Genomic DNA, 17,030 nt, shown 5'->3' with positions numbered 1-17,030 from the left:
GGCCCTGCAGTCTGTGTTTGAACATCCCCTCCGGGTGATTTGATGTGCTTTACAGTTTAGAGGCATAGTTATCTAGTTATTTATATGTATAATAGAGAAGTGAATATAAAATAGTTTTAAGAACTTTTAGAACATATTCTAGAAGCATTGATTTACTGACAAGTCATGCACACTAGACTGTGAAATTCTTCTTTTTAATTTTTAAAAAGATTTTATTTATTTATTTGAGAGAGAGAGAAAGAGAGAGAGCATGAGCAGGGGAGGGACAGAGGGAGAGGCATACTCCCCACTGAGCGGGGAGCCCCATCCAGAGCTCGATCCCAGGACGCTGGGATCATGACCTGAGCCACCCAGGCACCCTATACTGTGAAATTCTAATGAAGGTTCAAAGTCCATCATTCCATCTTGAACATAAAGCCATGACTTATCAGTCAGGAATGTATACATTGCATCGCCCATGGGCAAGGGTCATTATGGACTGTAGATACACTATGGGCATGATTCTTGTTCTAGTTTCTTTTCTCTGATGTAATATGAGACTGATTTTGTTACATTTTGAGTTGAGAAAATTGGTATGATAAGTCTGCGTTTTATGTATGTTTGTTTTTGACTTTGATATTTCATTTAAAAATGAATTTAAACTCTGTAAAAGTTTAAAATAGTTTCAGATATTTTTCTTTCCACTTAAAGACTGTCAAAATATTCTGGCTCACCCCACAGGTAATGTCACCAGCCCAGACTTATAGTAACACAAGTTAAGAACCCTTATGAAGATATTATTCAATAAGTAATCCACAATTATATCATTTAAAAAGTATGTCTGAGGGGGGAAAAAAGTAATTTATTTATTGTTACTGTTGTTGTTATTATTTTTCCTATTCTGCCATCTGGTACAGGCTCACTCTTTTATAAATTTATGAAGTTCAGGAAGAGTTCACACTGGAATATCCCCGCCTGTTATGGTAACTTGGTAACTGAGTATAGAAATTTATGACATCCTTCCTGTGAGAGAGGAAAGGTGTAGCTTTGTTCATGGAGAGGTCTTCTGTAAATTTCTTGTTTCATCAAGTGCTGGGGTTTATTTTACCCAAACGTAGATGAGATTTTAGACGATCTGACAGATGTTTAACCTGTCGTTAAGCAACGGAGACGCATTACCCCTCTCCACACTTGCGGAACTCCCCCCCCCCCCCCCCGTGTTCTGGGCGGTTGCCGTGGCAACGAGTACCCCACTCCTAAGAGTGTAGAGAGGGTATGGTTGCATTTTTGCCTTTTTATTCTGATTTTGTTGTATCGGCATCATCGTAAGCATAGTTTACACGGGTGTGAACTACACACAGAAACATACACAAACACACACTTTAAATGAAGAGAAAGGAAGGAAGGTTGTAGTCCCAGGTGTATTTTTCTCACTACTTTCGCTGGAATGGTGCATACGGATCCACTAAGTTGCTTTGTATAAAGGTGAGATCATTTACAGAACTTGCCTTGCTTCTAATAGTAGGGGTCGACTAACCCAGTGTTGTCGGGATTTATCATTTGTAAGAATCACCTAGAAGGCGTGTTAAAATGCTGATCCTACTCCAAAGGATCACATTCAATAGCTCTAGGATGGGGTTTAGGAATCTGTATTTTAAATCTAAATTACTGTAAGTGCTTCTGTTGCAGGTGATCCGTGTTCTACATTTTGGAAAACATTGGTCTCTAACATATTTTCACAGATAGATGCACTGGAGCTTGGCTTAATGGTTTCTTCTATTTTTAATGACTTGAATATGTAACTTTTAAAAGTAACAGTGGTTTTGTTTTCTATTATAATCTGTACAGCTTCATGACTTATAAAATAAGACTGTCCTCTTCAAAATATTATATCTGAGCAAGCTGGATAGTTTTTAAAAGTTCTAAGTCATTAGTTATAAAAAGGAGTAATGAATGTTTTCTTTGTGTTGTTAAAAATATCAGCTCTTCCTCTAAATTGTAAGAGCAGTCAAGTACACTTTTACTCTGTCAGTAACTCTTACCATAAAACAAATGCTCTCAAAGAGTCTTAGGAACAAATAAGGGCCTATTAAGTAAAAAGGCGCTTTTTGCTAAGTATCTCATTGATAAAAAGAAAACAAAACCTCCTAAGAATAATTGATTTTTCTTCTTCTATCTGAAAAGTTAATCACTAGTATATATCCTATCATAGTTTGATATGAATTAATTGCATAGTTCCCAATAGGTTTTAACTCTACATTTGCTAGTGTGTTCCATTTTATATGCATAATTAATTTATTACAGGCAAAATTAATGTAAATTACGACTCTAGATATATTTTGCGGGACATATTTGCATGCTTTTCTAAGTGTTAAGTCCCACTTGTGAGAAAGTCTCAATGCAAAATTACTATGTTAGAAGATTTCTAGATATGCATTATAAATGAAAGGTTTCAAATTTTTTCCTTCACAAATAGTGAGGATCATTTGTGAGCAGGAATTGTAGGAATGGCTAGAGAACTTACCAGTTTGGTGTGGAAAAACTAATTCAAATTCTGCTTCTAGGGATTACAACATGGATTTTTTGACTTTGAGACATTTGATGTGGATGAATATGAACATTATGAGGTTTGTACATTTAAATTTTTTACAATATATAATTTCTTATTAATTAAAATCCCCTGTCCTCCAACACTCAGGTATTGCAGATTGAGTGGCTGCTAAAATAAAAGCATTCTGGAGTTTTCTATAGGTGTCAGTTTTGTCCTTTCAGCTTTGGTTATTGCCTTTGAACCAGGAATCACCAAAATTTTAGTTTGGGAAGATGTCGTATCTATAATATTCTTTCACCAAACCTCTGTTAACAATTACTTTGCACATTTAGTTTATAAGAAAAAATAATTTCAAAGTATAGTTTGATAGCGAAACTGAGTTACTCTGACTTTAAAAATTCAGGTTCTGTTTAAAACTAAACTGGACTTGTGCCTTGTAATATTTTTGACGGCATAAATTTTATTTTGAAATATGGCTGAATTTACCTAGTTCTACGAGTTGGCTGAATTTTTTCCCCATAACATCACGAAGCTTTCAAATAATGTCTTGCCTGTTCGGTGATGCAGAGTTTAGGCAGGGGCTGTCTCAGCTAGCTTGCGGTATAAGGAGACGCTGAAGAAGCAGTTAGCTTTTCTGGAAGATGGGAAGTCTGTAGAATGTGAGTAGGCCCAACATTCTAGGCAAGTGAGCTCATCTGTTGGGGTTCTCCGGAGGACCTGTGCAATGTTATCACTACCCTTAGCAAGAGAGGATAGCCCTCCCACTTTGGGCTGTAGTTCAGGATGTCTGTTTGGATATCCTACTTGCATGTTAAACTTAACGTCTGAAAAGAAACTGACCATCTTTCGCTCACACATGGTCTTCTGCTTCATTCATCTGTATTAATGGCACCACCATCCTGCAGTTCACCCGGGCTCAAGAACAGAAATGTTTCTCTTTCCCTCCCCAATCTAACCAGTATTTGAATTCTTGGGCTGTGTTTCATCTTTCCTGTGTCCTTTCTGTTCTCACTTCTTTCCCTCTGGCTCAGGTGTTGCGCCCTCTCTTGCGGACTATTAGAAGCACTCTCTAATGAGCGCTGGCCCTTTTTCTCCTGTTGGTCTGTCTTTCACCCACGTGACTAAGTGATCTTAGAACAGAACTCTCATCATTTTTGTCCCCAAACTGCATTGCCTGGCAGAAATGGGGATAAACTCCTCTGTCCTGGCATTTTAGCGTGGATGGGTTCCAGGCCACCTTGCTAGCCTTGTCTCCTTTTGCTCACCGTGCGCCCTCTGCATGCCAGCCCTACGGAGCTGCGTGTTCCCTGCTTCCTGAGTGTCCCCATGCCCTGGCTGGCCTTCCTTTTTGCCAGATGCCAATCCCCTTTAATGTTTCCCCTCCTCCACTTCGTGTGGGTCACATCTACACAGATCATTACTCCCTTGAGTATTTTCTCCCCTCAATTTCATGTGTTACAATTTGTACTTTCCATGTTTTCTGTATCTTGGCTCTATTTTTCTTACTGGATTGGAAATTCCTTGTGGATAGGGCATGACTAAGTGGAAAAATTTATACTGAGTACTTGGATAGAAAGATTTAACATCGTAAAACTTCTCTATCTCCTCAAATTAATAAGTTTAGTACAATTTATTAAAAATCTTGAGGTTTTTTTTTTAACCACAAAAGCGTTGTTATCATGGCATTTTTAGTAGTGGCAAAAGAATCCACCCCCTCAAGCCCCACCCCCATCCCAACTAGAAACTCATAAGGAAGGTTGAATAACCTACAGTATACACACACCATGAATGTTATATGGTGATGTGAAACAGTGAATTTGAGCTATACCACTTGTCTTGGAATGATTTCTATAATATATCCTTTAGAAGAAAACATACAGATAAGTGCTCATAATACAATCCTCTCCATTAATAAACAATAATGAGATACCATTTCACCCATATATGTAGATCTGTATCATATGAGCAGAGCTGATTTCCTGTGCAGCTAATAAAGCTTCAGTTTTAGAGACTCCCTCCCCGCACTTGCATGGGCACCTTTTAAGGTCCTATACCTAATTTTGTATTCATAATTTTGTGTTCTTTTCTTAAAGTGGACATCCGTTAAAGGAGATATTGGGGTGGGGATTCAGGAGGGGGAAGGAACAAATACCACAATAAAGAGAAAAACTTAGTTGACTTTTTTTTTTTAAGATTTTATTTATTTATTTGACAGAGAGAGACAGCGAGAGAAGGAACACAAGCAGGGGGAGTGTGAGAGGGAGATGCAGGCTTCCTGCTGAGCAGGGAGCCCGATGCGGGGCTCGATTCCAGGACCCTGGGATCATGACCTGAGCTGAAGGCAGATGCTTAATGACTGAGCCACCCAGGCGCCCCCTTAGTTGACATTTTACTTATTCCTTCATCTTTTTTTTTTTAAACTTTAATGTTGATGTTGAGAGGTAGTTGGAAAAGCTGTTGAAAAACCTGAAACAGACCGTATAGTTTCATTCTTGCAAACCAACCAGCCAACCAACTGGCCAACCAACCGGCCAACTAAAAAAATCTGTTAAGAATGTGATCATAGCCTTACCTGAATAAACAACAACAATAACAACAACAACTCAGGTAATAATGGGAACCCGGAGGCAGTTGGTGAACGTTTGAAAAGTTTTCTGTCAGATTACTTACTTTCTGAGAATGATATATCCGTTCTGTCATAAAGCCCGGGAAAAGAAAATCACAAAGAGAAGTACGGTTTTTGGGGAGTGAGCATTTTATAAATGCTAGTTAATGAATAAATAAAGGCACTCTCTTCCCAACCATCTGTGGGCCTGATCCTTTCTTGTCGTAATTTCTCTCACTGTTCTCTCACCTGCTTTAGCGAGTTTGGACATTGGGTGAACTTGTGGGATAGCTAGATACACATATTTCATGTGTTCCAACAACGCTGGTATTCCAATGAAGATATTGTGGTTTTCAAAGTAAGATTTTATCATTGACAGCAAATTAGGAGAATGTAAGTCTTAGATTAGTGTGGAATGTTCAGGATGAAGGTTTTCAAAGGCGCTTCTTGACTGAACTACATTTAATATATAATTTGGCTCAAGAAAAAGCCTAAATTAATGAGACTGCCTCTCTGTGTGAGATTGAAGGGTAGTTTTATGATAAGAATGCCAAATGTTGTTAGTGACAAGGTCAGCAGAACATGGGAAATACTCATTTTATAAAGTCTAGAGGTAAACCTTTGCTCATTCTACAAAAGGTTATATCCATTTTCCTCCTGTGATTCATGGGTCTAGAGCAACGTTGTCCAATAGAAATACAATGAGAATTATAGATATTTTAAACATTCTAGTAGCCACATTTAGAAAAAGTAAAATGAAATGATGAAATTCATTTTAATATATTTTACTTAATCCAGTATACCCAAAATATCATTTCAACATGTAATCAATATAAAAATTATTAATGAAGTATTTTACATTTTTATTTTTGAATTAAGCCTTCAAATCTCAGCATGTGCTCTATGGCACATCTCAGTTTGGACCAGTCACTTTTTTTTTTTTTTTTTTTAAGTAGGCACCATACCCAGCATGGAGCCCAATATGGGGTTTGAGCTGAGATTAATAATGAGATGCTTAACCGACTGAGCCACCAGGAACCCCTGGACTAGTCACATTTCAAGCACTCAGTAGCTGCATGTAGCTAGAGGCACATTCTGCAGGGACAGGCTTGGCCGTGAACTACCGGGGTCCCTCAGAATGACGTGAAGCCTGGGACAAGCGGAACAGGTTATGAGGCCTTGCTTCAGTTGATCTAATTATTCACATAAGAGTTAAAGCCCTGTCATATTTAGAAGGCTTGGGGTAAGCTATCTCAGGCTCTTGCTTAATTCTCATGGGACTTGCAAAATGGCCCATTAATTGATGAACAGACGTATTTTCCAAAATGTGGTCTTTCAGGCCCTTTACCAAGCTGTTGAACTGTGCATTCTTCACACTGGTGCAGATCAAACCGCTGTAACGCTGGCAGCTATGCCATGAAGGTCCCATGAAGTGACTGCAGGAAGGCGGTCCCAAAACTTCTCCTAAGAATCAGTGTCCAACATTCATACTTTCCAGCAGGTTTCTCAAGGTACTTTCAAAGAACTAAGAGAGCAGCCACTCCTTTGAAATGTACCATTCATGGGTTTCTTTGAAAAGTGGAAATAAACCTTTTGCCCTCGGGAACAGCAGTGAACATGAAAGAGCTCGAGTATTCAAATTATGTTCCTGTGGGTATGTGAGGAGCCGTACCCTCACACACCTCTGTGTGGTCACTGCTCATGTAGGATAATATCCTGCTTGTGAGACCCGGAAGTAGCAGCCATACACAGAGTCCGCCTTCAGTCAGCCTTTTTAAAATTCTTTTTTGGAGAACCATCCTTACCAAATAAGGCCTTGACGAAAATTAATGGTGCTGCTCGTGAGCATTATTTTAAGTCATTATTCCTCAAAGAGAACTTGAGGTTGTGTCTTTCATTTGTTATTTGGATGTCTCTGAGGGGCTTTCTACGGTTAACTGGAAGGCTGCCATTTTGGATAATGTCTCTTTGTTGGCCACACATAGATAAACTCCCAGAGCAGCATCCTGTCCCCGGGAGAAGGGAGGAAGAGAGAAAGGCAAAGAAACAAGCTTCAGGGGCAGCATGTGGAGATGCCTCATCACCGTGGCTGGCATTTATTACCCATCCAGGATTCGGCCCGTGTAATTGCTAGGAGTTGCGTTAAGTACTTTTTTGGGGATTAGATGGAGCTTGAAGTTTACATAAAGCCTACTTCAAAAATGAAGAAATTACTTTGACTTCATTCTTGGGATTATTTTACATCTTTCATTATCTTTTTTTTTTGCCCTCACAAATCATTCCTTTTTTGAGGAAAAAAAAAGTGCTTTCGGTGAAGTAGCATTGTCAGTGTGAGGATAGTTCCCGAGTTATTGACCTGACACTTTGCTTTCACAGCTGCCAACCCGGGGCCACTTTACCAGTGGTTACTTGATGGGTGCGGTTAGAGTCGCCCCTGGCTACGGCAGGCCTGGTGACGGACCGACGGGTTACTGCCCGCTTGAGCGAGGAGTCACAGTGCAGGGCATTCTTTTGTTTCTCTCATCAAGGCGCACGTGGAAAAGGATAATATTTGCTCAGCACCCTGTGATTATAGCTCACAGCTGTTGAGGACTGGCCTGGGGCCTCTGGCTGCTCTGGTCCCTGCCCAGGCAACTCCATTCTGTTTCACTGGGTGGGAAGCTTTGTCCAACAGAAATAATGGTGTACAGATAAACTTTTGTTATGTGAGGGTCAAGAAGCTGCATTACACTGTTTATGGCCTCAAGTTGATGACTTTTCAGTTTGTTTATTGAACAGATGTTTATTAAGTACCTCCTGTTTTCTCAGCATATTTGCTAGGTTCAATACCCGCCCCCCCCCCCCGAGGCTCCCTGCAATTTCATCTCTTCATGTGTGGGGTTGGAGCCTTCGTTCTTATCATCTGCTCTCTTAGAATCCATATTTTCTTGCGGATGTTATCATGTCTGACCTTTGTCACAAGCCCCGTCTTTGTGCTTATCAGATTAGTTGTCTATGCAGAATTTCTCCATCCATGGCAGGCTGAATGTGGAAAATTTTGCTCCTGAGATAGTCTAGCAATTTGTAAGTCATTATTATTGACTGTCTTCACCTACAGGGTATTCTTTTGGGAAAAGAGCATTGCTATTCTAGAAGGCTATTTCACATTATCTTAGCCACATTACAATGGCGCACAGGTGGGAACGGCTTACAAGGAAGTGTTGGTCAATTCTGGATGTCTGGGAGTGGGTCTTGACTCTTGGGCCTCTTCCATATTACTATCAGAAAATTAGAAATTGAGTCCGATTATATCAGTCTCCCACATTAAGTCCTCCATGGGCTAAACACTGACCAAAAGTGTGGAGGAAATGCAAACTCCTTAATATGGCCCCAAAGGCCCTCTTGACATGGGTTTTCCTTTCCCTCCACTCTTAATCCTTTTCCCTTCCCTTCTCAGACCCAAATCCACGTAGCTTCCTGGACAGCAGCACTTCTTCATGCTTTTGTGCCTTCCAACATGCTCTCGATCCCCCTCCTGCCTGTGATCCCTTCTTTCCTGCCCACCATATTTACGTAGGTGTTTCTAAGTCATTCTCTGCTCTGTGGGAGCTCTTCTCACACAGTGTTGCTTGATACTCCGTTTATACATCTGTGTCTTCCCTGCACTCTGCCTCCTTGAGTTCAGGAACCGTGTCTTAACTCCTCTTAGTATGAGTAAGTAACCCAGTAGCGTAGTACACTCGTAATGGGCTCCCATTAAATGTTTATAGAATGAAAGAATAAATAAATGATTGAATGAATACTAAAAACAGAAGTAAAGCACCTTTCAGGATATTTGATATAATCTGTTAACGATAACTACTTTTCAATGGATAGTGCATTCTGATTTTGTAGTAACACTCCTGGGGAAAGAGGTACTGACTGTGGTAGACAACATCTTTAAATGATGTTTCTTTCTTTCATTACCGGCCAATCTATGCTTCAGGAGTGAGTGTTGTTTTTTTTTTTAAGTTTAAAAAAAAAAGATTTTATTTATTTATTTGAGAGAGAGATAGAGCATGAGCAGGGGGAGTGGCAGTGGGAGGGGGAGAAACAGGCTCCCCGCTGAGCAGGGAGCCCAATGTGGGACTCAATCCCAGGATCCTGAGATCATGACCTGAGCTAAAGGCAGGTGCTTAACCAACTGAGCCACTCAGGCGCCCAAGAGTGAGTTGTTTTTTTTTTTAAACCAGTGATGTGCAACACAGATTGCTAGGTATTACAATCTTCAACCAGGCTGTCATCAATTAAGTTTAATATATGAGCAGAGACTATCTCCAGGTTGGCTATGTCATCCTTCATTGCAATTAATAAGTAAATTGTCAAGCTAACTGGGTGGTCTGGACTCCCAAGGATGGCCTTCTGTTAGTACCTTGAGCACGAAGGTTAGGTCTCCCGTTGCTCAATGTGCCAGCCCAGGTCAATTATAGGACTTACTGCTGTTGAACAACCGAGGTGTGATGTTTCAAGACTTTGCTTTGGATTAGAGTTTGTCTACCAAACTAGAATGTAATCTGGGTGTTGTTTGCTTGGTCTGCCCTCTTGTTCACGGATTACGGAACTGGAAATGTGGGAATTTCTGCCCTTGTTATTGTGAATTCCTGCTGTAGAGCTGGAGTGAAGCAAGCTGCAGAGTGCAGGTAGGTGAGCACATCCTCACCACCTGGAGGAACTGTGGAGGTATGCCTCCCACAGGAATTTGACTACTCAAAGAACTGTTAGAAGCATTTCCCTGGAGTTATCCTGTAGTACTGATTATACCATTTAAAGGCTACAAGTTCAAGGAAGCAGAGCTCCTTCCCGGACGCTGCAGCTACTAATGTGGAGGGACCCAGTGTTGCCACATCTACTAATCCAGTATTCCCGTTGCTGGTTCAAAAATCGTGTTGGTTACCTCTATAAAATGGTTTGAGGTCTACCTTGTCCTAAGAAGTTCCCATGGTTTTTTCTTCCTCTTTAATTGCTGTTCAGTTTCTGTCCCTTCTTTTACCTCCAAGCTTTTTAAGAGAGCAGTCTTGACTCTCTTATTAGTCAGTCGGTTGGTTATGGTCTGTCCTTTACCTTTGTAAGGCTCATGAAACTGTCCTTGCTCATTGAAAAGTCAGCAAACCAGATGGTTGTGTTTGGTCTCCCTCCTACTTGATTTGTCCTGTGGCCACTCTCTAATTCTGGACGCTCCCTTTCCTTCCCTAACTTCTAAGGTTCCATCTCTTGCTTTTCTCTTCCTTGCATCTTTGGCCATCTTTCTCAGTCTCCTTTGCAAGCACTTTCTCTTCCTTTGCCCACCTGAAACGCTGCCCTTCTTTAGGGCTCTGGTTTGTGGTTGAACACACTTTCTCCGAGTGAGGGCACCTGCCTCCAAGTTTTAACAATCGTCTATGTGCTTGTGGCCTCAAATTGCCGTGTCTTGCGCAGTGGCACCTGCAAACGTGCCCTGGCCTCCTGGGGCCTACATCAGCAGACACGTCACTGGTCTGAGCTGCTGGAGCAGCCGCCTAAGTGTTTTCTACCACTCATGTCTCCCCACCCCAGCTGGAGTGAGCACAGGTGAAACAAGCACCCACATGGGGCCCTCCTCTTTCCCTCCACCACACTGTCTCTCTCCAAAGCAAATCTAAATTAATAATCTAGAGCTTAATTATCTAAAGCCAGATGGCATGGCATTTTAATTTAAACCAAATAACTCAAATATTTGCTTTGCTTTGAGAACATAAAGTGCCAATTACTGCAGCATGTTTGTCTTTATGTGATACAACTATACCTTTGACACTATTTTATTGTTTTAGAAATTAGGGAAATATGAGGAAGGTACTTTTTAATGAATAAAAGAAGACTTGGTAGTTCTTTTTGATTTTTCAAATAGTCTTGTGCCATTGTTAAATCTCTTATATACCTCTATTATAGCTCTTTTCAAAGTGTAATGCAACTTTTTTTTTAATTGGTGTCTTAGTCTGAGCTTCTATAACAAAAATACCATAGACTGGGTGGTTTAAACAACAAACAATTATTTCTCACAGTGCTGGAGGCTGTGGCCGTATTCTTCCTGTGTCTTCACATGGTAGAAGGGCAAGGGCAACGATTATCCCATTCATGAAGGCTCCATCCTTATGACCTCACTGCCACCCAAAGACCCCACCTCCAAATAGGATCATACTGGGGATTAGGTTTTGACATATGAATTTTGAGGGGACACGAACGTTCAGTCTATAGCAGTGGGTACAAGGTAGAGCTAATCACACCCACCGCATAGGGTTGCTGTAGCATGAAATGAGTTGCATGTAACCGAGTAGTGCCTAGCACACAGTGCTTTATATGTATTTGCACCTATTATTATTACTGTTCTTCATCACTTCCACTTGCTTTCAGGCTCCTTAGGAGCACAGAGAAAGTACTTTTTATTATTTTATGTGTGACACCAAGTTATAGTCCTTGACATATAATAAAGACTCAGCAAATGTTTTAAGGAATGTTGGATTGTGTTTAAACACTGTCCATGTTGTCTTAGAAAACATACCTGTTGATAAAGGGAATCAATGCTGTAATTGTTGACCTCAAGGTCTATCTTTCCTGTTTTACTGTCTGTTCATTACAATTGTAAAAGGCCAGACGATTTTCAGTGTTGGGACTGAAAATGTATTTGCGACCATTACGACAGAGGCATGCCTTACCGGCGTAGATGTATTTCTTAGAAGTTGTAAAAATTTATGTTTTCAAGTCAAATTATGTTTTCTTTTTATTTTTTCAGTTTTAATACTGTCTACTTTATAAGCCACCTTGATTTCTGTTTCTTTTTCTTTTTTTCAAATTATATTTTAAATGCACCAGCAGAGTTAGCTATTTCAAAGAAATCTGGTTGTAGACTGAATCTTTTGTAGACTGAAGAATCCTATAGTAAAGTGAGTATTAACACTTAAGTATATCAGTTACAGGAATTCAAATTGTTAATTTTATTTTCTTATAGTGAAGAGCAGGTGCAGTTTCCTACGTAGTACTTGGTAGGCAGTAGTAGGCTTTGGAACGTAAGAGGTAAAACCATCCTCTTGCCTCATCCTTGCTGAGATGTTTGTCAGATGTGGTAGGGCTGGAAAGTACCTTCAGTTCCTGTCTGATCGAGATTTCTTTGAAGTGTGTGTGTGTATTTAATTAGAAAACCAATTTGTGTCATCTTAAATATTTTATTATTGATAAATATTGATATTTATATAATTCACTGTGAAAGGAGGCACAAATATTAATATGGGAAGCTTACTGAAGTAAGCTTATGTTATATTAGTCAGTTGAAAGCTGTAACTTTCTTATTAATTTTTTTTCAGATTTGGATCTAAGACCCAAATCTCATTGTTTACTCCATCCACCTTATCCAAGCTACTGAATATAGTCCAATATTATCTAATGTTTATCTTTTTGGGTAGGCAGATTTGCAAACATATTCTTTTGGTTGTGAATGTATCTTAGTGAGTCCACTGTCTCTCTCCATATGATTGATTATAAAAGGTTACTGTTTAACCAAGTGGATGTCTATAATCCAAATAAACAGAGGTAGCACAATATATTTATCTAGGTTTACTTAGTGGTCAAGGATACAGAAGTAGTGAACATAGAAATCTATTTTCTTTTACTGTTCATAAAGAATTGCCTTTAGCCTTTTGATGATTACAGCATACCTTTATTTTTGAAATTTTAAATAATGTTTTAAGCTTATTAATTATTTAAGAGGGATATTGGAGCATTAGAGATTCTTTGTTCAAATTGTTATGAGTAGATAGTTATGCCTGAGATACAATTTGGCATATGTAATCATAACACTCAATAGCTCTAAGATTTTATTTCTGGTATTATGGGGATATTGTATTTATTATAGTTAGATTAATGCAGTTCAGACATTTATAAGGTGTCATGTAAGGTTTCATTTATAACTTTTTATAGCTGGAAAGAAACATCTCATTTTAAACATAGAAATTGTACAGCTAGGTTTTGATTTTCATGAAAACTGTAAATGATGATAGTAGTGTAAGTCATTAAAGTAGAGGCTCCATTTCCTTGATGGTATTACTCCAATTAATCTAACAAATACCTAAAAGCTCTTACAGTAGAATGAAAACTGTATTTGATACATATTCCTACCATTGAGGGTATGTGCCATGTGGTGGTGGAAGAGAAAGCCTTTTTAATGAATAGTCTTGACCTGGTAAAGAGAACTGCTTTCCTTCCCAGCCTGGGGAGGTGTCTGTGCAGTGCTAGAGGGCCTCTGGGGTGGAGATGGGGACTAGAAGTTGGGCCTGGTGGTGGGGTGGGGGTGGGCTTGTGGGTGGGCTAAAGAATGCTTATGAGAAGAAGTGATACATATATTTTATGATGCATTGCACAGATGTGTCTCAATTCCTGCAAATCTTGGGTACCTTCAGCCCTGCCCCAGTGTTCCATGGGCTTAGAGGCCCATCGGGAAGGGAAGGAAGTGGAGGAGATAATCGAGCAGTGGGAGGATGCTGGGCCCCTTCCCTGGTCTTCAAGCCTTTTCTGAGGATCCTTTAGAGAGTGTAGACCAGAGGTTGACAACTGGTGATCAAAGGCGGCCCACAGGTGTGTTTCATTTGGCTTCATTTTATTTTAAAAACTTAATTTAAAATAGTCAACATCAAATACATAGAGATTCACATGAAAACCCATTCAGCAGGTCAGCCACATTCAGTTAGCCTTTCCTGCAGGGCGACTCTTTAGCCAGAGCTGAGGAGCCACCTGCCTTTATTTATGTCTCTCACCTGGCCTGTGTAGCTGTTTGCATTTGCAAACCCTGCAGGAGACCTTGGCTGACTTCTTTTGTGGTGTACCTCCAAGGTTTGATGATCCTGTGTTCCTCGCTCCTGCCTCCTTCCGTTTCCCAGTTGAAAGTCAGCATTGACAACAGTAGCAACCTATAAAAACAGAAAAAAAAAAAAAAAAAGAAAGAAAGTGTGTTCATTATGACCCTGATATTTTAGATTTTTTTCATATGTTTACCATGTTCATGGAAAGTGCTTATATTTCCTTTTATCTTCTTTTCCTTTACTTATTGTGGAGACAAGCAATGTTTGTTTTCATTTCATTTCATTGCAGAGTAGCCAGGAGACAGAATTATTTTAAGCAAAGTACCTCCACTTTAAGTAAAGTTTTTAAAACTTTTCAAACTGTCTAGATAACAAAACTTTTTCTGAACCGGATTGAAATATCATTTTGAGAATCGGATGCATGTTTTTATTTTAAGCTGTATTATTACTTTGTCTTCATGTATGTCTAATAGTACTAGCAGAGTGAAAAGCAGTTTTATTTGTAAGGGTTTCCTAAATTGTATAAGAATTATAAAATATTTTTCTTCTCTTTTCTCACAAAATTCTACCAGCGAGTTGAAAATGGTGACTTCAACTGGATTGTTCCAGGAAAATTTTTAGCATTTAGTGGACCACATCCAAAAAGCAAAGTTGAAAATGGTAGGTTTTTCTTTACTTTACCATCCAACAATTTATTTCAGTTCATCTTTAATTTCTTAATTTCCTCAGATAATCCTTTCTTTTGGTAATAGTCTCCAAAGAATATTTATTTATTAAAAAATTGAACAGTAGTAATTAGTATGTTAAATATTATAGTTTAGTAGGTGGAGCTATAATCCTGTTTTAAAACTAGAAAATTTTGGGGGCGCCTGGGTGGCTCAGTTGGTTAAGTGTCTGCCTTCAGCTCAGGTTGTGATCCCAGGGTCCTGGGATGGAGCCCCACATCGGGCTCCCTGCTTCTCCTTCTGCGTCTGCCTCACTTTCTCTCTGTCTCTCATGAATTAAAAAAAAAAAAAAAAATCTAAAAAAAAAAAATTGAAAATTTTTAAATTGTCATAAATAGGCACTTTACCTGACCCAGTTATCAAAGAAGAATCTGAGAAGCAAGCTGGTCAAGCTAGTAAGCAGATTGTTGAATTCTGTCAGTGGTTCTGGGATTTATTCGGTGGTGGAGTGCTGCATCAGGGTATTCTTTGGTGGACAGCAACAGTGATGATGTCAATAGGTTCATTTATTGAGTACTTGCTATACACTAGTTACCGTCTAAGCACCACATTATCTCATTTAATACACACTTCTATGAGATATAGGTACATTTATCACCATTTTGGAGAGGAAGAAACTGAGGCTTATGAGTAGGGAATTTGCCCAGAGTCATAGGGGGAACTGGACTCCATCCCAGAGCTGGGCTCCTAAACATTGCCACCACACTGATCTATTTAGTTCCATTGTGACAACGAGAACACCTGTCTAGCTGACAGTAATTAAATTACTCGTTTGTACTATGTGTATGGCCAGGGGCACACATATTCAGGAAAACAAAAAAAGCAAAACAAAGAAGCAGCCTCTTGAATGAAACAGACTCAGCTCTGTGAGTTTTCCCATTTATATTTATTTTCTATTTATTTATTTTCATCTGCCAACATTCCTAGAAGATAAGTAATGATAGGCACCAAAGGTTTAAGAATAATTTATGGGAGGAGTACATAAAATTAGAAAATTTCACCTATGAACATAATAGCTCCTTTTTTTTTTTTTTTTTTTTTTTTGGCTCTTTATCTGGTCATAGACCTGGAACATCAGTCTTTTGAGGGAACATAATCTGAAACCCTGAGTTTTGATTTATTCTCCTTTTATCACCATTGTCTTCCTAAGTATTAATTCTAAGATCCACTTTCCTTGTCTGTTGTGAATCGTGCATTCAGATGTGCTGATGTGTTTGAGCTTCCGGAGATGCTTCTGAGTTCATACCCACCACATACCTTCCAGGGAACTCTGTTTGAATCATGGTTTCCCTGTGATGGGTAATGTGAGTCTAGGGAGTTAAGCTACCAAATAGGAGTCTTCTATACTGAAGCCAGAATTACATCTTCTCATTCCTGAATTTGCTAATGAATCTATTTTGTTCCAGACACTGATCAACCTCTATCATGTTGGGTTCTCATGTCCCCAGGAGGGACATGTTCAGTGTCTAAGGAAACTGCTTTCTTGGCAGTTGGTCTTTTAAGACAGAATTGATTCAGTTTACCTTTGGCCTTCTGTGCAAAATGATCTGACTCAGACCCAGAAAATCTTAGAAGGCATGTGGCTTCAGTGGAGGCTTTGTTGGTGGGTGCCCGTTTGATGAAGTTGTAAGAATTTTGCTATATAGGATTCCTGTGTTTTATGACATTTTCTTCAAGAGAAGATGAGAGGTGTAATTTACAGAATCATTTAAAATATTTTTAGAGAGATAATACATGCTTATATTAAAAAATAAAATGCTGATGAATTAATAAAAAGCACATAAAAATGACCTATAATTATTCTACCCAAGTTTTCTAGGGCTAGGAGTTGGTGGTGGGATTATGGGAATTTTAAATTTCTTTTCATCTGCTTCTCTTTATTTGTGTGCGCACATTCTTTCCCTCTTCCAGTGAACACACACACACACACACACACACATACACACACACACACAAACCTTTCTTCCTTTATAGCATAGCATCATGAGCACTGTCTTTTAAAAAAATGTATGTATGTATATATTTATTTATTTTAGAGAGGGAGTGAGAAAGGGTGAAGGAGGGAGAGGGGCAGAGGGAGAGGGGGAGAGAGAATCTCAAGCAGACTTCCCACTGAGCGCAGAGCCCCACACAGGGCTCGATCTCATGACCCTGAGATCATGACCTGAGCCAAAATGAAAAGTGGGCCGCGTAACTGACTAAGCCACCCAGGCGCCCCATGATTACTGTCTTATATCAGCTTTTTTCACTTAACATATCACAGCCTTCTTTCCATGGTAGTGAATGTCGATTTGTTATTATACTTTTCCATGACTGCATTGTATATTATTCAGTGATGTGCCATAATG

At 39.4% G+C, this 17,030-nt stretch overlaps 1 protein-coding gene across 13 annotated transcripts in view; it reads left to right on the top strand.

Annotated features, from left to right (window-relative positions):
- The window catches only part of CDC14A (cell division cycle 14A), a 208,582-nt gene that overhangs the window by 126,852 nt on the left and 64,700 nt on the right, over positions 1 to 17,030 (top strand). For 12 of the 13 annotated variants that reach the window (XM_048220695.2, XM_044383602.3, XM_048220698.2 and 9 more), the window contains 2 exons: positions 2,544 to 2,606; positions 14,530 to 14,617. In XM_048220695.2, coding sequence (XP_048076652.1) covers positions 2,544 to 2,606; positions 14,530 to 14,617 — 151 coding nt within the window. Of the gene's footprint in view, positions 1 to 2,543; positions 2,607 to 14,528; positions 14,618 to 17,030 lie in introns of those variants that run through there. The other variant, XM_044383607.3, reaches the window with a different exon arrangement.

Source organism: Ursus arctos, unplaced genomic scaffold (assembly GCF_023065955.2).
Source record: "Ursus arctos isolate Adak ecotype North America unplaced genomic scaffold, UrsArc2.0 scaffold_12, whole genome shotgun sequence".
NCBI classification, from domain to species: Eukaryota; Metazoa; Chordata; class Mammalia; order Carnivora; family Ursidae; genus Ursus; species Ursus arctos.
The sequence above is the reverse complement of the archived record's forward strand: the minus strand, read 5'-3'. Positions and strand labels throughout refer to the sequence as shown.